The sequence below is a fragment of the Anguilla rostrata genome, chromosome 15, assembly GCF_018555375.3.
Source record: "Anguilla rostrata isolate EN2019 chromosome 15, ASM1855537v3, whole genome shotgun sequence".
Taxonomy (NCBI): domain Eukaryota; kingdom Metazoa; phylum Chordata; class Actinopteri; order Anguilliformes; family Anguillidae; genus Anguilla; species Anguilla rostrata.
In genome coordinates this window covers 27,812,500-27,831,639 of record NC_057947.1, presented here as the reverse complement: position 1 = coordinate 27,831,639, position 19,140 = coordinate 27,812,500, and the positions used below count along the sequence as shown (strand labels likewise).

The following is a 19,140-nucleotide window of genomic DNA, read 5'->3' as shown; positions in this document are numbered from 1 at the left end:
TGTGTGTGCATATATGCAGCTGTACCAGTATCATACACAGAGTGTGCATATATGCAGCTGTACCAGTATCATGCACAGAGTGCATATATGCAGCTGTACCAGTATCATGCAGTGTGTGCATATATGCAGCTGTACCAGTATCATGCACTGTGTGTGCATATATGCAGCTGTACCAGTATCATACACAGAGTGTGCATATATGCAGCTGTACCAGTATCATGCACAGAGTGTGCATATATGCAGCTGTACCAGTATCATGCACAGAGTGCATATATGCAGCTGTACCAGTATCATGCACAGAGTGCATATATGCAGCTGTACCAGTATCATGCACAGAGTGCATATATGCAGCTGTACCAGTATCATACAGAGTGTGCATATATGCAGCTGTACCAGTATCATGCACAGAGTGCATATATGCAGCTGTACCAGTATCATGCAGTGTGTGCATATATGCAGCTGTACCAGTATCATGCACTGTGTGTGCATATATGCAGCTGTACCAGTATCATACACAGTGTGCATATATGCAGCTGTACCAGTATCATGCACGAGTGTGTATATGCAGCGTACCAGTATCATGCACAGAGTGCATATATGCAGCTGTACCAGTACATGCACAGAGTGCATATATGCAGCTGTACCAGTATCATGCACAGAGTGCATATATGCAGCTGTACCAGTATCATGCACAGAGTGCATATATGCAGCTGTACCAGCATCCTGCACAGTGTGCATATATGCAGCTGTACCAGTATCATGCAGACTGTGCATATATGCAGCTGTACCAGTATCATGCACAGAGTGCATATATGCAGCTGTACCAGCATCCTGCAGTGTGCATATATGCAGCTGTACCCATATCATGCACAGAGTGCATATATGCAACTGTACCAGTATCATGCAGACTGTGCATATATGCAACTGTACCAGTATCATGCAGACTGTGCATATATGCAACTGTACCAGTATCATGCAGACTGTGCATATATGCAGCTGTACAGTACATCAGACTTTTGCATATAGCACTGTACAGTATCCAGATGTGATATATGCAGCTGTACCAGTATCATGCAGACTGTGCATATATGCAGTGTACCATATCATGCACAGTGGTGCATATATGCAGCTGTACCAGTATCATGCAGACTGTGCATATATGCAGCTGTACCAGTATCATGCAGACTGTGCATATATGCAGCTGTACTAGTATCATGCACAGTGTGTGCATATATGCAGCTGTACCAGCATGCTGCACAGTGTGCATATATGCAGCTGTACCAGCATGCTGCACAGAGTGTGCATATATGCAGCTGTACCAGTATCATGCACAGTGTGCATATATGCAGCTGTACCCATATCATGCAGACTGTGCATATATGCAGCTGTACCAGTATCATGCAGACTGTGCATATATGCAGCTGTACCAGTATCATGCACAGTGTGTGCATATATGCAGCTGTACCAGCATCATGCAGTGTGTGCAGCTGAGGAGCCACAATTGGAGAAATACATGCAGTGTGTGCATGTCTGCATTTATTCAGTGCCACAGCAGTCACGTTTCTCATCCGTTTTATTTTCACCATTTAAGATGCATATCTGACATTACATTTTCAGATAGCAAAAGAGCAAACAAGGCCAGGCATGAGAAAAATTATGTTTCCACTGAGCTGGTTGTTGTAAAGAGATGCCTGGAATACTAATAATCAAAAGCCCTGATATACTCAGCATAGCACCAAGTCAGTATCATTTACTGTAAGCCTATTGTTGCAGCCCATCCATGACAGGAAAGACATAAGCATTCGTCTTCAAGCATAAGTTTTAATCTTACATATTCTTTTATTTATTCTTGTATCATTGGTAAACTTCCTGTTATATATTCACAAAGCATTATATACGTTGGCATTGACAGTGGCAAAAAAGTTTCTATGAGTGGAAACACTACATCATACAATTTCATTATTCCAGTACTCTTCAAAAAGTATAAAAATACACATCTCTGTGTCACAAAAGCACATCACACAGCATTCTCGCTGTTCTGAAATGACACCTACAAGATTTACAATCTGCATAATTCTAGGTTGTAACAGCCATACTAGTAACACTACACTTCCTTTGTGCGGTCTGTGTCCGTTAGAACACACTGACTCCCCACCAGAGAGCATTTCATATGTTTTATCTCACAGTTCACCGAGTCTCGTCAACCTGGGACGATGCCCAGCTCACTGCTTCCTCTTGTTCTTCCGCTGCCTTCCCCTCCCTTTGCTCTGGAACACAGGGCGCGCGGTAACCATGGTGACCCTGTCGCCAGGGTCACTGTCGTCCCCGGTGCTGCTGCTACTGCTGTTGCTGTGTGCAGGCCTCGGAGGGCTGAGTTTGGGCGGCGCCCCGCAGGGGGCGCTCTTCTGCTCCGTGTCCTCATCGCTGCCCTCCTGCTCCTCCCCCGGAAAGAGGGCGGCGTCTCCTGAGCCCAGGAACCCCCCAGCCCATGCCGCCGGCCTCCCAGCGTCAGCCGGCGCCTCCTCCACTGTCTTCCCCCTCTTGGTCTTAGCTGGGGAGCAGCTCTCCTCCTGCTCCTCCTCCTCCTCCTCCTGCCCGTGCTCCTTCCTCTTCAGGCAGGTGACGGCTCTGCGCAGCCGCTGGCTCCGGATGGCCTGGCGGTCCTGCTGCTCCAGCCGGAAGAAGGAGTCGATCCTCAGCTGCGTCTGACGGGGGAAGAGGCGGGAAAACTGAGGACACAGCAGAGCTCAGCCTGAAAAAAGAGCCTCATGCTCCAGAACACACTGTGACATCATCACGTCACCTCATAGCGTATCCCATCACATCACACAGCCTTTTCAGTGTTACCATCACCAAAGTCAAAAGAATACCTCACTTAAATATCTCTGGGTTTCCCTTTATAATGTGGTAGAAGACCAACATATTTCACAACGGAGCTGATGCATTTTTTTTGGCAACCAAATCAACCGCCTTGTCTCTTTACTCTGGTCTAATCCATTAGCCAGCAGGATCCGTTAGCAGTAAGACGTATTAATAGAAATTTTTTATTTGACAACAACGCTTGCGCAATGTAATTCAGCGTTGTGTTTGTGAACAGTGGCAGTGCTTAACGATGAGATTCTGAGTAAAGGAACACTTATTAATACATGCGTTCTAAAAATGGTGCACTGACAGTTTGGACAGCATTAAATACCACCTTTATTATTTTTATATACCACAATATCCTGTATTGCCAGATATCAGCCTGACCCAGGATTCCTATAAAATGTAGTGTTAGACCAATCTTTTTCCACTGAAAACATCTTTTCCCAGAATTCAAGCTGCTGCGAGGGTTACCCGTATTCCTGATCCACTTCTGTGGGATCTATTATTGGCCCTGGAATTCTATATCTGTAAGGCTACAGTTGTGTTAATGTCTGGCTGCCAGTCTGTCAGTGAGTCTCTGCTTATATTATTTATTTGCAGCTTGGCAGTTGCCCCTAGGTTGCGTAACTAAACTCAACACCATGCACGGTGATTCAAATGAAGTACTATAAAACTACACGTACAGCAGAACCCCATCTGGGGATGAACTCGGAAACCTTTCAGTCATAAGCCCAGTTCCTTAACCTTTTAAGGTTAATAACATTCTAATCACATGTTTGTGATCTTACACCTTAACCCTCTAATCACATATTGTGTGAGATCACAAATATGTGATTAGAATGTTATTAACCTTAAAAGGTTAAGAGCATTCTAATGGTGATGTAACAATCACTACTGATAACTGAAAGCAATGGAGTTCTAGAACACTGACATAAAACTTTGAAAAAACATTCCAAAAAAACCCCAACTCTTCAAAGGGTTAACTAGCCGGATCACCCTGCTGGTTCAGTGAGAATGGCATTCTGTCCATCTGTCTGTCCGTCCCCGGCTCAAGCTGGACTGACCTGCTGGGCGTTGAGCTGCTTCAGGACGGGCTGAAGGACCTCCTCCGTCTTCCTGCTGCTCCAGCCGAAGCGGCTCTGGCAGAACGTGCAGCCGGTTAAGGAGGGAAGGTGCTGACACTTTCACTGAAGCTCTTATCCTGTGTGACTTATTATCAGTGCACAAAGAAATGGCCTAGATTCTTAAATCACCAACATCCCAAGTAGCGATTACTGAGAGTGCAGTGGTTGGGTCACAACACCCTTGTCACTACCATTAGGGAAGGTCGAGTGGGTTTTTTTTTTATATGAGAAAATGTGGATGAGGGGAATGGGAATGAGTGTGAAAAAAGGGATGGGGAAGCACATGCTGGGTAGACCCCTGTGGGTTGCGGGGTGGGTTATTATGTGTACTGGATCACATCTGGTCAAACAGGTGGCCGTTAGTTATTCCTTAGTGTACTGTAACTGTGTGTCACTATGGCACACAGACACACACACAGGCAAATGTGCACTTTCAAGAACATCTGCAACAATTTCACACTCCTCATGCAGATATTGCTCGAATTTTTTCCTGTAGCACATGCTCACATACATGAGCAAATGCACGCATACGCAACACATGTGCGTGTACACGCAGAGGATATTCCTTGATGTCCTCCAGGTGGGGCTGTCCCCAGGTGAAGGCGGCGCCTGATTGGTCCACGGCGGGCTGCAGGTATGCCTGGGCGACCACAGGATTGGGGAAGCCGGGGTGAAGCTGGAGATTCCTCAGCTTCTTCTTCACCTTGGTGTCCCGGGGATTTGCAGACAGCTTCTTGTTCTCCTGGGCTTCTTTCCACCAATCACTGCGCCAGAAACGCAACACGTGACCCACTTCAGAGACACATTCACCCACTAGTGTCAGGTGCACAGTATGACTACATTAATATACTATACAACAGCATGCTGTTAGCCTGAGGCTAATGCAGAGGTGTTAAGACCAGGGGTCAGAAAGTAAAAGTTGTTCCATGTTTTTTTTCACCCATGAACTCAGCCAGCTGATTTCACTAATTAGTTCTACCTCCTGGCTGAAGGACCGTGCTAATTAGCAAATCCAGGTGATTGGAACAAAATACTGGGAGGACTGTAACTTTCTGAACCAGGATTTTCTACCTCTGGGCTAACACCTTGTAGTGAATAAAAGGGAAAATGTCGGGTCTCACTATAAGCTGATCAGAGGCTCGAGGCCTGGTCCTGGAAACTCATTCAGGATCTCCATGCCCGTTACGTAGCCCACACCCGCGAGGCCCTCTGCGTAGTCACTGCCCAGCAGGTACGCCAGGTTAATGAGCTTAGTGCGGTCCAGCCCTGAAAGGCAGCGTAGGGTAGACAGACAGACGTGTGATTAGTTCTTAACTGAATGTTCTTAACTGAACATTAACGCAGATGCTGATGTCACGATCAACTACTGGCAATTGAAACAACAGAATTCTAGAACACTCATTTTGAATTATGGGAAAAATAAACATTCCAAAAAAGGGTTAACTCTTCAGCATGCGGCTAGATGTGCTCACATCACATAAAAGACACAACGTTCAATATGCGGTACAGGAGCCCACACAGGGTCGAGCACACGGCATTATCTTGGCGTTCCAAGGCCTCTTCCCGGCTAGTGTTACCTAGTTGGGTCTGAAGGTCAGAGAACTCGTAGTGCTCCACGTATTTGCTGTGGCTGAAGAAGTTTTTGTAGACGTGCCGGCCGCCGAACAGCCAGATGTCGCTGTCGTCGGTGATGGTGCCGTGGGTGTGGTCCGTCAGGTCCAGCTCGGCGCACTGCGCCTCCGCCTCCATCGGAGCCACCAGGAAGGGCACCCCAAAGAGCTTCAGCAGCTCCTGCAGGCAGCCAGCACAGTGTGAGGGCCACAGGCCCAGCACCAGCACACAGTGTGGATGTGAACCTAGAATAATCCTGAACCAGCCGGACCGAGCTTGGACAACTGAGCGAATGTCGTGTCCAAAATGCAGTCTCACTTCAAGTCTCACCCATAGCCCTTCACAACTGTGGGTTTGCAGATTAAACTTGGATTAAATAAATGCACAAATATGGATGGCTAATATAAGCACAGCTATCTGCAAGGTTTGAGAGTGTCTGTTGCAGCCTAAGTGCGCATGTTTCACCGCTGATCTTTAAGAGGAAGACGGCTTCAGTATATGTTTAAACAGACACGGAGCTTGTGTTCTAAATCCTTTTTATTCATTTTACATTAATTTTTCGCCACATCTCCTCAACCAATTACCACACCAGACTGTCGTGCTAATATGCTATATGAGAAATTATTCCTTTGGAAAAACATTCGATTTTATAATTAAATTATACGCTAAAAACTTTAATCTGCCAGGTCCTAGTTGTTGAAAGTGGGGCCACGTGGTCACTGGAACTAAACTGCTTGTGGAAAAAAGTACGAAAAACACAAGGCCTCAGGAGTGTGTGTGATTAGCCCTGGTTGAGCCCAAACATCTCCATGTGAGATGTGTATCTAATCTGTCATTAAAGAGGGAGATTATGCCCGTGTGTTTGTTTATAGACGTACATAAATCACGCTTCTCGAGCAGAATTAATCAGCGAGTAAAAATGGAAAGGCCATTCCTTGCCAGGAGATATTTTGTTTTATGGGTCAGTGTGTGTGTGTGTCTTTCTGGACTGAAGATTGTTAAAATTCCCAAACCCTGATGGGACAGGGTGAGTATATCACCAGCATATACAGGGGAGGGGGGTGCTAAGCTTCTTAAATACTGCTGGGAGTTTCTGCCTGGCACAGAGGCCTAATACCAAGGCTCTGAATCTCATACTGACAGCTCAGAGGATAAATACCTGGCACTACTCTAGATATTTCCACAAGGTCCCCAGGCCGTCTTTCCTCAGTCACTCGCTCACTCATTCACTCACTCACTCACACACACACACACACACACACACAGACTCACATAGACACACAGCCAGACACTCACTCACTCATACTCTCACACACACACACACACACACACACACACACAACTAAGCTAGGCTGCAGCCTTCCTTTTGGTCTTTTATGGTCCAGTTTGGAGTTGCCATTTTGCGTCGTCATTCGCCGTTCTGCTCTCGCCGGCGGGCCGGGGACCCGCGGCTTTCCGCCGTCGAGGCCGAGCTCAGCGGCGCGCCGCCGCGGTGGAGTCCCGGCCGCGGCCAGCTTAAGACGAGCTTAAGGCTCGTCCGCTGACTGCAGGGCCCGGTCCCGTGGGGTTTTAGCGACCGAGCCAAATGGGAGCCCAGCGCTTAGCCTTTTAAAGCCACGGCATAACAGCCCCACAGCCCCGCAGCCCCTGATGTGCCAGGACAAGTGATGCTGGCTGCTCATCATCTTTCTCTACTGCGCAAACAGCACGAGCGCACACAGGAGCGGCCTGTCCTTTCCTGAACCCGCTACGAGCCCTTACGGGAAAAACAAGCCACCAGTGGTGCTTCATCCCCAACATTCATAACCCAGGGTAAAAAAAAAACAACCCACAATTTACATTGTAAAACTTCATCCACACACAGTAAAATGTTCAGTGTTAAATTAACTCTTACAGAGTACATCTGATCCCAGCCGGACTCGTATGTACTCTGTTAAGAGTTGAATTAACGCTGGGCATTGTACTGTGTACCTCCCTTCCTACAAACAACAAATGGAATGAATGTTGATTGCTGATGGCATGGAAGGTAAATGGGTGTTACGGGCATCTCTGAATTTAGCTTTTCGCCATGTGATTTGAAGTAAAGCACAGGACACTCCTGCGCGTATTTCAGAAGCCGGGGCCCTCGGCGCTGTGTTTGCTTTGACTGACATTTAGAACGGTTCACGGTTGGGAATCCCGGGCTCGGATATGGGTAAGAAATGGAAAGGATCTTAAATTAGACGGCCGGGTCATACAGAAAAACAGCTCGCTGCCGCTGGTAACACCATCTGTTCCGAGAACAACCCGCGGAGCCAGAACCCGACGGCCTGGAAACAGAAGCGCTGCGAGAGACGCCGGCCTTCTCCGCTCATCCCGGCGGATGAGAAGGCCACGCCGGGAATGCTGGGAATCTGCAGCGGGACGCTCTGACATCACGTCTCCGCTGCTGTATGCGGTCGAGTCAACAGCGCTGCTGTTCGGGGATAAACAGCCCTGACTCAAGCCGCCGCGGACTGAACAGCAGGCTTCCAGGGTACTGGCAGGGCCACATGTGCAGGTTTCTGAGGCTTATTGATTCACAGTGTGCATAGGAGTGTGTAGCTTAGGGATGTTAAAAATAATAACCAAAGGATGTGGTGGACGATGCTCTTTGATGACGATACAAAACTGAATTTCAAATTAAAGTTTGTAAAATAAGGATTCACTAAAATAAAACAACAATGAAAACTTCTGTTGGAGAATTTCTAAGTGCTGTGATATAAAATGATTACGTATGCTGCAATCACTAAACTATACAAGAACCCAGCTGAATCTTAATGGTACGCACGCCATATCAATTCCAGCAGGCAAACTGCGTTCCGTTGGATACTCTGTGAAACCCTTTGTGTAAACAGCTCATTAAAAATGTAATATAACAATTATACGTCCATTGTAAGATTCGTCTCAACGCTGCAAAAGTGTTTGCAGGTATACACAGGCATACGCAGGTATACGCAGGTATATGCAGATATACGCAGATATACCCAGGTATATGCAGATATACGCAGGTATACCTAGGTATATGCAGGTATACACAGGTACAGTTTATGCAGGTGTATGCAGGTATATGCAGATATATGCAGGTATACGCAGGTGTACACAGATATATGCAGGCATACGCAGGCATACGCAGGTATACGCAGGTGTGCAGTGCAGAGCGGGGGCAGCTCACCTGGCTCTCCGCACACATCTGTCCCGTGACGGTGGCAGCGACGCGCTCCTGCTGCTGCTTCTGCGCCCGCAGGCTGCTCTGCTGCGACTGCAGGGAGCTCTCCAGCTGCGCCAGCTCCCCCTACAGGACAACACGGGTACTGTCAGTCTCAGAGACTGCACCAGGATGGGAGTTTAACCAACTGACACTGGCCCTCCAGGACTGAAGTTTGACACCCCTGTTCTGCAGGCACTGTGTAAACCGATCTGTAGTGCGCAGCGATATGCCGTTTTGCTGGGATGTAACAGATCATCACACAGGAAGCAGCAGTTGATTTACCGGATCTATGTGGGCCCACTCGCTGGATGCAGGGGTTGCAGGAGCATCCTGCAGCTGCTGGACTTCCTGCTCTGTCTCGGGTCTAGAACTCGGGGACTCCTTCAGGGATTCCGTCTCCTCTGCCTCCTCCCGCCCAGCAGACCTGACGTCGTGTTCCTCCATCTTTAGCGGCTCATCATCTGGCCCCACCTCCTCTTCACCCTCCCCCTGGGGCACCTCGATGAAACTCTCTGGTCATGTGATCACCATACAGTTAGAGCACAGAGCAGCGCTAAGCACTTCAGCACACAGGGCAGTACTCATCATGGCAGGATACAGGATACTGCACACAGAACAGACAGCGCAGGCAAGACAGAGGGCAGCACTAATCACTATAGCACACGGGACAGCATTGATCACTATAGCACATGGGACAGCACTGATCACTATAGCACACAGAACAGTACTAACTAGAGCAGTGCAGTACAAGGGAAGTCCAGAACGGGGGGTCGTACCTTCTGAGTCACTCTCCTCACTCTCCACCTTCTCCATGCTCTGCCCCGCCCTCTCCTCTTTGTCCCTCTTCTCCTCCCCCTCTTCCAGAGAGCTCTCCTCAGGTATCTGTGCCAGGAAGGGAGTGACAGCCTTCAGCCGTCGTTGCACCTGTGTACTTCCTGTCATGGTGGCCACTTCCTGGTCATGGGGTGGGCAGAGGATGTTGGCTGAAGGGTGTGGTTTCTCCCAGCTGCGGCTTCCATTCAGTGGCTGTGCATGTGTGGATGACACTGACGCCTGTTCTTCTTGGGAGGTGTCTGGATGGCTGGAATCAGAGGACTCCGAATCGTGGATGTCCTGGGGGGCAAGATGCAAATGCCGCTCGTTGTTCAACCTGCTGTCCAGTACTCCCCCCTTCCCGTATCCTGCCCTCTCCTCCAATCCTGCCCCCTCACTCAGCCCCGCCCTCTCCCCGGGTCTTGGCCCCTCCGCCAGTCCTGTCTTCTGAGACAGCATGTTTGTGCTGAAGGCCTCCTTCCTCTCTTCGCTGGGCTCTCCCTCCTCGTCCTCAGAGCTGCTGATAGTAACACACTCTCTGAGCAGAGGGGCGTGTTGGTGGGGCTCTGCAGACTGCTGGTCTGGCAGGGTCCCGGGGGCAGGCTGGTCCTCAGTCAGGGCTCGCTGTATGGCGAGCAGGGTTCGAGGCGAGAGCTCTCCCGCCCCCCGCCGGCTGTCCGCCCCCTGGCCCCCAGCCCCGCCCTCTTCATCCGAGCCGCTGCTCATCATGGCCGCCTGGATGGCCTGCAGGGTCCTGGGGGAAGGGGGTCCTGCAGCCGGGGGCGAGGGAGGCTCCTCCTCAGGGCTGTCCTCAGATATGGGGCGCCAGAGAGGCTCCGGTCTGCCCCGCGCCCCCCTGGAGCTGCTGGGCCAGGCTGGCACAGCCGGCCGCGTCTCTGCTGGCTTCTCACTCTTCTTAGACCCTGAGGAGACCAGAGAAATCACATGACCCAACAGCCGCAGAGCATCGAACCCTATGTCCTGTGTTTGATGAGATGTAGTGTGTATGCATGTGTGTATGGGCCTTTTGGGCAGACCCACCTTTGATGAGGATGTAGTGGGAGGAGTCCTCTGACACGAGGCGGCGGGCCTCCACGCTACGCTCCTGCCCGTCCTCCTCCCTGTACTCCTCCATCACTCCAGCAGAGCTCTTCTGGTTCATCTCCTTCTCCACGGTCTCGATGCGGTTGTTCAGCTGGTTCCGACGGAGGAGACCTGCCAGCTGGTACTGGGAGAATTCCTTGGACATCTGGGAGGAGAACGTCGCACACACTCAGTACTCGTGTTATTATCTCCATGAATAGGAAACAAAGAACTCTGCAACCTTTCCGGTGTACATGGGAAATTTGTCAAGGGTCTAGAGAGACTTCTTCTGTGTCTGTGTGTGTGTGTGTGTGTATGCGTGTGATGTGTGTGTGTGTGTATGTGTGGATGCGTGTGATGTGTGTGTGTGCGTGTGTGGATGTGTGTGATGTGTATGGTGTGTGTGTGTGTGTGTGTTTGAGCGATGCGTTGTGTGTGTGTGTGTGTGTGTGTGGATGCGTGTGGTGTGTGTCTGTGTGTGTGTGATGTGTGTGTGCTACCTCTGGGGGTTTCTCAATCATGGTACGGCGTCTCTTGCTGAACTCCTTCATGTCCTTCAGGATCTCATGTTTTATCTCTGCAGGTAAGACGGCGAATTCCTCTGAGTCGATGTCCATGGAGTTTGGATTCTCCAACATGTGGTCCTGGTGGACACCACATTACTTATATATACCAACACATTAGACATTAAGCATAAGCTCTTAGCCAAAGTTACACAGCTTGCATTACTTATCCATTCATACAGCTGGATATTTCTGGAAGTAATTCAGGTTAGGTACCCTGACAAGCGTACAATGGCAGTCATTATGATATTTATTATAATACATCATCACAGAGATAAAATCATGTGAGCACTCACTCGTGGCACCGGCTTCACACACACTGTACCCACCAACTGCACAACACACACACCCTCACCTGCCACATTATTTGGTTCTGCGTGGACTGCTCCCATTCTTTCTCCATCTCCTCATCAGAGCTGGGGGAAGACACAGGGACACAGCTGTATCAGGGTAAACAGCCAGGAGCCAAAATGGCACAATTCCAGAGTAGGGATGGAATCAGAAATTTACCAGCTGCACTATGACAGACACAGGAAAAGCTTCCATAGTAAAAAATGATTTGTTCTACAGCTCGTACAGTTCACGCAGCAAAAGGCCAAAGAACAGTGTTACATTCTTACACAGAATTGCTCTTGTTGTTTTTTAACTTGTTTTTGGAGACAACTTGAAAATCTATTACAAAATGCATATCCCAATCTACACTAGGTTTTTCTCCAAATGTACTTGAAAAACTAAGAGTGCTACTCTGACAAATACAAAAACTGAGTCATGCGCACACTGATTCACAGCATACAGCGTTGCCATAGAAATATGATTCACGGTACACAGCAATGCAGTAAAACTGTGCCAGGCAACGTGCAGTACTGTAGTAAGTACTACTGTACCACGAAGCTAAAAGCGCAGGCTCTAGTGAGAACTTCACCATATTCGATCCCCAGGGAGCAAAAGCCAGCAGCCTCACCTGTTCCTCTCCCTCTCTTCCAGAGCAGGCAACACATACATATCGTCAACTTCCTCTCTTCTCACACTGGAAATGCTCGGGAACTTCTCTTGACTGGGGCATAACGAAAAAAAAAAAAAAGTTAGATTTATTACACAGTGTGAATGATGTAACAGCCTCATGTTTCCAGTCCTGTTCCCTTTTGCTCCTATTCAGATGCTGAATGCATGGAACACCTTGCCAGGCCATGTAGCCGAGGCAGTGTCACTTGTGGTGTCCAAGTCCAGGCTTGAGCAGAGCTGGATACTCGCTACGTTGTAAGTAAATGGTAAGCCTAGCTAGGCTGAATGGCCAGATGACGCTGGTCACCGGAGCGCAACTGAACTCTTATTTATGAAATTGTTGTGTTTGTGTTTCTGTGGCTATTGTGCTCTTTTCCTTTTTGTATTCAGAGCTACCATGCTGTCCTGAAAACAAATACCACCATCCTAGTTGTGTGGCAATAAAGTTTCTTGCATCTTGAATCCTATCATTATGCACTCTTTCGTTTCCTTCCTCACCTCTTCTCACCCAGTGCAGCTTTAATCGCTTGTCTTTTCAGGAAGGTCTTGAGGTATTTCTCAGTGGTCTCCTTGGACTCCCTGTTCACCTCCTCTTTCCTCTGTCTCCGTTTGGCCTGAGAACGACGAGGGTGAGATTAACACTCTTCTCCCTCCGTGTAAACCAGCTGTCCCTGCTACCTGTGGTCACCAGTCTTTCTGTACCAGTGCGTTTCTCCGTGAACACTCACCACAGTCTCTCTCTTGAGGAACGGCGTGTCGCCATCGAAGACGAATACGGGTTTGATGCGGAAGAAGAGCAGCTTGCAGAGGCGGTGAAAGAGTGTGAGGAGGTGAGCATTCTGGACACTGTTGCCATCACGATCCCTTACTCCCTTCACGGCCTGATTCAGCCATATACTGATGTCTGTACGGCCGGGCTGAGGACTATACACACACTCACGCAGTGCACAATAAATCTGGGATTTTGACTGGTCTCACTGTCACAGCAACTGTCCAAATAAAAACAAACAATGCTTTTTATGAAATTTAACAAGGGTGGGAATAAGTATTGAGTATATAATGTTACTTTGTTGGTGAACTTCTGGAAGTACATTTAGTTTAATGAATGTCACTATTTAAATGTCACCAATGAATAGTGAAGTGTGAGAAATTTTATTGTTGATCTAGTTGAGGGTCGGGACAGAGCGACTGAAACCAATTAGTAACACCGACATTTAACCAACAATTTATACTGGTGTGGGGGAGGAGCAGAAACCTCCGGACTAGCTTCGGATTGGACATTGTGGGATCTTGCATCAGAGCTCCAGAGAACCTGTTCAGTGGCAGCCCAAGGAAATGACCCCACAATGGAAATTAACACAAGAAAGCACGTTTCGCGAGCAGTTATGAATGATCAATCCTTGTTGATTTGACAAGCTGTAATATTTCAGGCAAGGATACCGACAGCGAGAACCTTTCCCTCCAGCGTCTCTGGATTGATCGGCTTCCCCGTGCTTTCCAGCAACTTCCACAGTCCGTGCACTCCCATGACGCTCCGGAAAGACACCTGCAATTACACAATATACAGTGGTTTAACCATCCGCTGTGTTGTCTTTATTTTATCTCTTTATACTAATAGCAGCAAACTAGCTGGTCGCCAGCTCCTTACTGTAGTGGTCCCGGGACTCTTAGAAGTGAACCTTATAGCTAGCCAAGTAACTACACGTGATCGGAACTTGTTGAACTTACGCTGTACGTAAGTACAGTAAGTACGCTGTATCTATAAGTATATATTAAGTTATATGCATTTTTATACATAAAGAGGGTAACTACAGCTTATGTGGTATATATCTATATGTGTTTAATAACATTGCAGTGCAATTTTTCTTTGAATATGCTGCTCACCTCACTGAAGCTAACAAGAGCCCGTTCTCTCTGTTTTTCAAAATTCAAGATCTTACTACTCACTACTCTCGCTAATAAAATTCCCCCTCATGCTGCATTGCGCGTCATTTTAAAATATTTTAAATATATCTTTTTTAGCGATATAAAAATACTTTAATAACATTTCAAAATAAAAGTTCTTCACACTCATTAAGCATTTCACCCGATTTCACCGTGCTAAACTGTCCCTCAATATTTACGTTCCTTCTGGTTACTAGGTACCGGTGTTCTAATAGTTCCGCTATTATTATTGTCTCATGGGGCGTCATCTGCCACGTTGAATCCCTGAACACAAATCCTAAATACGTGTAATTATTAAACATATTTCACGTAAAGTTTAGGAAATACATTTTGTTTTGATGAAATAAGCATTGTTTAGCGAACTAAGGGCAAGAGCTACCCACCCACAACTTCCTGTTTTCCTTTCTTCGTGACAACGGCCAACAACTTCCGCTAACTCGGAGAAGATGGCGGCTGTGGTGTGACCGTTTGTTTGAGACAGGTGAGGTGTACACTTGTAAATATTTTATAAAGGACGGAGAATTTAACGTTATCATAGATATTTTGTTGGTCATATAGGTTTTATGTGACAAAGCTTATATGGAAAAGCGAACCTCTACCGTTGTACTGTTAATTTAGCTCTATTCAGATCGGCGTCTCAACAAGGTTCGCGTCAGTTTGGACAGTTTCGATTTTAAAATAGCTAACTAGACTTAACGACGAGCCAAGCGAACGTCTAAGTGTCTAGTTGGTTGTTCAGGTGGTATTGATTTTAAATCATTGGATTCCCTGAAACTTGGTAAGAGGTGCTTTGTCGCCAAATTCAGTGATGTTTTCCTCTTTGTTTACGTATTCATCCCGATAAAGCTATCGATAAGAAGAGGGCAGTCTGAAGTGCATACAACAATAACTGCTGTACTCCGCTGTTCATAGATAAGATTAGACCTACTCAATTAGACTTCCACTCTATCTATATTCTTGGTGACAAAATGCGTTTGTGTCAATTACAGGAGTGGAACTGTCATCCTACCCAGGCACTCAAACATTATATCTACCTGGGTTCTCCTGTCCTGCTTAGGAGCCTCTCCACCATGTCTACTTTTGTAGCATTAAAAGGTATGTAGCTCTGTCTGTCGTATTTCCGAAATACTTACATGGTAGTACCCGGGTGTCACCCTGTAGTCGCCTGCTAGTGCCTGCTCTGTAATGCTGCATTCCAATGAAGCGATTGCATTTCAGATGCCTTGGCGCCGGCTGCAGTGCCCGTTCGCGGCCTCGGCGATGGCATGGAGACGGACGGGCCGCCGGCCGCCGTCGAGAGCGTCGCAGAGACTCTGCTGAAAGCCCCCACGCCCCGGCACAGCCCCAGGGCCCCACCCCCCGGGGTGCTTCACCTGGGCAAGGTGGCCAGGGAGGCGTGCACGGAGCTGGAGGCGGTGCGTATCGTGGTCCCCCGGTCCGCCATCTTTCACCACGTGCCCAGCAAGGGCAACCGCCTGGCCGGAGGGGAGGTGAAGGGCGAGGCGCCAGCGCAGGCGGAGGAGCCCCCCGCGGACCCCCGAAAGGAGGCCCAGGACTTGCGGAGCGCCCTGGACAAGCTGCAGAACTCTGAGCGCAGACTGCTACAGGACAAGGAAGGACTGTCCAACCAGCTACGAGTCCAGACTGAGGTGGCTGTTCTGCTTATTTGCATTATTCATTGTCTTTACACGCTGTCTTTAATTGCACAAATTGCCTCTAGAGAAGCAGCCCAGCCTTAACATCGTAAGCTTAGCATTGCCAGTGTGACAATAGCAGAAGACCTCAGCATTGTGTGTCTGGGTTGTTAATGGACATTAAAGGCGTATGTATATGACTAAGTTGTTGTAACAGTGCAGTGGAGATGTATGAACAGTCTGCAATATCAGAATAAGCATGGACAGTGTAACAGTGTGCTTTTATACAGATATGACATAGTGACATTGTTTGTGGAGGTGATGCAGGCAGTACCTGTGTACGTCTGTGATAATTACCTGTTCTGTGCAGGTGAACCGGGAGCTGAAAAAGTTGCTGGTGGCGTCAGTGGGGGATGACCTGCAGTACCATTTTGAGCGTCTGGCTCGGGAGAAGAATCAGCTGATACTGGAGAACGAGACACTGGGTCTCAACCTGGCCCACACCACAGAACAGCTGGAGCGCATGAGTATTCAGTGCGATGTCTGGAGAAGCAAGTTCCTCGCCAGCAGGTACTGTTTAGTGTGTGTGTGTGAGAGAGATTGTGTGTGGCCATGTCTGAGAGAGAGAGAATGAAAACCGACTGATGTCCTGTCCCTTGTCTAGAGTGATGGCGGAAGAGCTGACCAACGCAAGGGTAGCTCTGCAGCGACAGACCCGAGAGGCCCAGAGTGCCATCCAGGACCTTCTGAGGGAGAGGGAGGAGTTCTCCAGGGAGATGCTACACACACACAGGTACCAAACTCACAGAAACATGCATAACATAGTCCTGATTCATAAGAGGAACTTGGAGTCTCCTTGGACTTCCTCTCTCTACTAAGACTACAACTAGAAAGAATGCACTCAGTAGAGTACAGACCTCTGCCAAGGCACAACAATCTCCCCTCGCGTGAATGTGCACAGCAAACGTCTTGGCAATCCAGTCATTACTTTTTGTGATACGTTTGTCCTGGTGATGGTGCTAGAGGAAAAGTCACCAATATCAAAAGATTTCTTCCTTTTGAGAACATAAATGTGCACAGAACATTTCATGGAAGTCTGCCCATTACTTTTCCAGATATGTCTGTCACAGACGGACAGACAAACAGTCAGACGGACACAATTATGTAACCTTCTTGGTGGAGTTAATAACGATGGTAACAAAGATGTTTTGTGTTCCTGCAGGTCTCTGGAACAGCTGCTGGTTTCACTGCAGTGGGGCAGACAGCAGAGCTATTATCCCAGTGCCCAGCCGCTCAGTACAGGTGAGCTGGCTGCAGCCAATCACAAGCTTGCAGACGCAGTGAACTCGCATCTGCTGGGAAACGTAGGCAGCAGCAGCAGCAGCCTGAAGAGTGACCAGACCTCTGAACTTTGCAACACTCCAGCGGAGAAAATGGCAGAGAAGGTAAATTAGTTTAACTTTCAACAAAACAATGTGCTCTTCAGCTCCAGCATTAATAATAATAATAATAATAATAATAATAATAATATCAAATTGATTTAGTACATTTCCCTACCTGACAACCATATGGGAGGCTCATTGTCAAACAAAATTAGCTACAAGACAGAAATTCAAGAGTAAATGTAGGAGGGATCATATCTGAGCAAGGTGCAGAGGGAAGTGAAGGATCAATGTTGGTGCACCCTCTGCTTTTCCTTAGTTACATAAATGTAAATAAAGATGCTGTTGGCAAAATAGTGAAATTCGCAGGAGGCACCAAACATAAGAGCTTAGCTAACCCCTAGTAGCGGGAATCTGTAAAGTTAATCTGAAAAGATTTAAACAGAAGCCCAAAGTGGTTGGAATCCCATTTAATTAATGATATTAAATATAGCTGAATTTGAAATATAGCTGGTCCAAAATTGAAATTGCTCAGTTTGAAAGACATGAGGACTAGTAGATGAGCGAAGTCTGTCAGGATCCTTGGCGTTGTGTTATAGCAAAAAATGTCACAGGGTTCTGGAATATCTTACAAACAGTGGCCATTACAAACCAAAGGAGGTTATAGTGATGTAAAAATGCAACACCACATTTATGGTGCTGCATGCACTTCTTAGCACTACATCACAAAACCACTACAGAAGCTCAAAGCAGAGAGAAAACCAGGGGGACCCCCTCTTAGTTAAGTGCCATGGGACTTCATAACGCTGGTTGCTTCCTGTCAGGTGCTGAGGATTCTGGATCCTATATCTTGCTCGGATAACAAGTTCGCGAGCCCCCTTCCCGAGTCCCCTCCCTCCGCCTTCCTGCCCAGCAAGAAGAGCATTGGGCGCTTCCACCCCTACACCCGCTACGAGAACATCACCTTCAACTGCTGCGAGCGCTGCAGCGGCGAGCTCATCGTGCTGTAGGCCTGGGGTCTGGGCCAGCGCTGTGCTTCCGGAAAATTCCGAAACTCCGCCGAGCGTCTGGCTTAGGCCACCGGCGTTCTTTCTCCGGCAACCCCCCAGGCCACTGCCGATTGGGGGGGAAGCACAGCATGGCTTCAGATTCCAGCGCTTTTGTGTAAGGGTACTCTGGAGAAGAGTGGTATTGCGCTGTGAGTGCGTGAGAATTTAATAATTTAATTGACTTTAAATACAGAGGAGAGGCAGCAGGCTCGCACCTCCCTCTGATCTGAGCGATTGTTCACTGTGGATCAGTGAGGTCCATCTTTGTCTTTTACTTGACTAATTGAGACACCACCAGCTGTAGTCAGAGGTGCAACCATGCCTTTCGGTCACTGTTGAGTGGGGAGCCGCCCCTGCCCAGTCAAAAAGGTGCAGTTGTTTGACCCAGCAATATACTGTCTGTAAGACAGTGATTTTCAAGAGGGTGGATATACCAGTTGCTGTAATTGTGTATTTCAGTGTTAAAATGACTATTTATTGATCAACATGACTTTAAATTACTGTAGTGTTATTGACATGGGACTACATTTCATGAGTTTAGGTAAACTCTGATCTGTAGGGAAAACCCTGTTTGTACCAAATGCACTGTTTGAAACATGTCGTGCAAGTAAGTTTTTTAAAGGGGACTTGCGTTCCCAGTTTGTATAAAAGGTACGGTCTTCTACCACTAAGGGTTCTTGATTTATTTAGGCTGCTGATGTGGGCTGTCCAGGTGAGAGCCCTTACCTGGGTTGGGTCACATGTGGCTTTGAGGTCAAGTTTTTCCCCCCTTTGTGTTAAAATGTGATGCTGCAGTGGAATTCTGTATTAAAAACTGGGTTTTTTGTTGCAAGTGTACAGG

General features: G+C 47.8%; 2 protein-coding genes across 5 annotated transcripts; one reads left to right on the top strand and one right to left on the bottom strand.

Annotated features, from left to right (window-relative positions):
- Positions 1-1,555: 1,555 nt before the first annotated feature.
- On the bottom strand, positions 1,556-14,692 carry ercc5 (excision repair cross-complementation group 5). 3 transcript variants are annotated; one of them, XM_064309969.1, is made up of 16 exons: positions 14,618-14,692; positions 13,731-13,836; positions 13,019-13,194; positions 12,789-12,904; positions 12,250-12,342; positions 11,644-11,704; positions 11,226-11,369; positions 10,684-10,891; positions 9,606-10,565; positions 9,112-9,341; positions 8,794-8,913; positions 5,567-5,780; positions 5,111-5,255; positions 4,553-4,753; positions 3,930-4,014; positions 1,556-2,705 (listed from the first exon to the last, which is right to left on the bottom strand). In XM_064309969.1, the coding sequence occupies exons 2-16, from the start codon at positions 13,816-13,818 to the stop codon at positions 2,223-2,225; spliced, it is 3,324 nt and encodes a 1,107-aa protein (XP_064166039.1). In that variant the 5' UTR covers positions 13,819-13,836; positions 14,618-14,692; the 3' UTR covers positions 1,556-2,222. The 3 variants fall into 3 exon arrangements, with proteins under 3 accessions (XP_064166039.1, XP_064166038.1, XP_064166040.1); XM_064309968.1 differs by lacking the exon at positions 14,618-14,692 and adding an exon at positions 14,175-14,432; XM_064309970.1 differs by lacking the exon at positions 14,618-14,692 and adding an exon at positions 13,939-14,119.
- blzf1 (basic leucine zipper nuclear factor 1) lies at positions 14,585-19,134 on the top strand. 2 transcript variants are annotated; one of them, XM_064309971.1, is made up of 7 exons: positions 14,585-14,715; positions 15,224-15,329; positions 15,453-15,883; positions 16,239-16,438; positions 16,533-16,661; positions 17,091-17,313; positions 18,075-19,134. In XM_064309971.1, the coding sequence occupies exons 2-7, from the start codon at positions 15,305-15,307 to the stop codon at positions 18,258-18,260; spliced, it is 1,194 nt and encodes a 397-aa protein (XP_064166041.1). In that variant the 5' UTR covers positions 14,585-14,715; positions 15,224-15,304; the 3' UTR covers positions 18,261-19,134. The 2 variants fall into 2 exon arrangements, with proteins under 2 accessions (XP_064166041.1, XP_064166042.1); XM_064309972.1 differs by lacking the exon at positions 14,585-14,715 and adding an exon at positions 14,824-15,012.
- The last annotated feature ends 6 nt before the right edge of the window (positions 19,135-19,140 follow it).

Coding starts and splice junctions, on each gene's coding strand:
- blzf1 (XM_064309971.1), top strand. CDS start 15,305: ATGTCTACTTTTGTAGCATTAAAAG. Junction 15,884..16,238: donor AGCTACGAGTCCAGACTGAG/GTGGCTGTTCTG, acceptor TGTTCTGTGCAG/GTGAACCGGGAGCTGAAAAA. Junction 17,314..18,074: donor CGGAGAAAATGGCAGAGAAG/GTAAATTAGTTT, acceptor GCTTCCTGTCAG/GTGCTGAGGATTCTGGATCC.
- ercc5 (XM_064309969.1), bottom strand. CDS start 13,818: ATGGGAGTGCACGGACTGTGGAAGTTGCTGGAAAGCACGGGGAAGCCG. Junction 12,905..13,018: donor TCCTCAAGAGAGAGACTGTG/GTGAGTGTTCAC, acceptor CGTCGTTCTCAG/GCCAAACGGAGACAGAGGAA. Junction 11,370..11,643: donor AGAACCAAATAATGTGGCAG/GTGAGGGTGTGT, acceptor GGTGTCCACCAG/GACCACATGTTGGAGAATCC.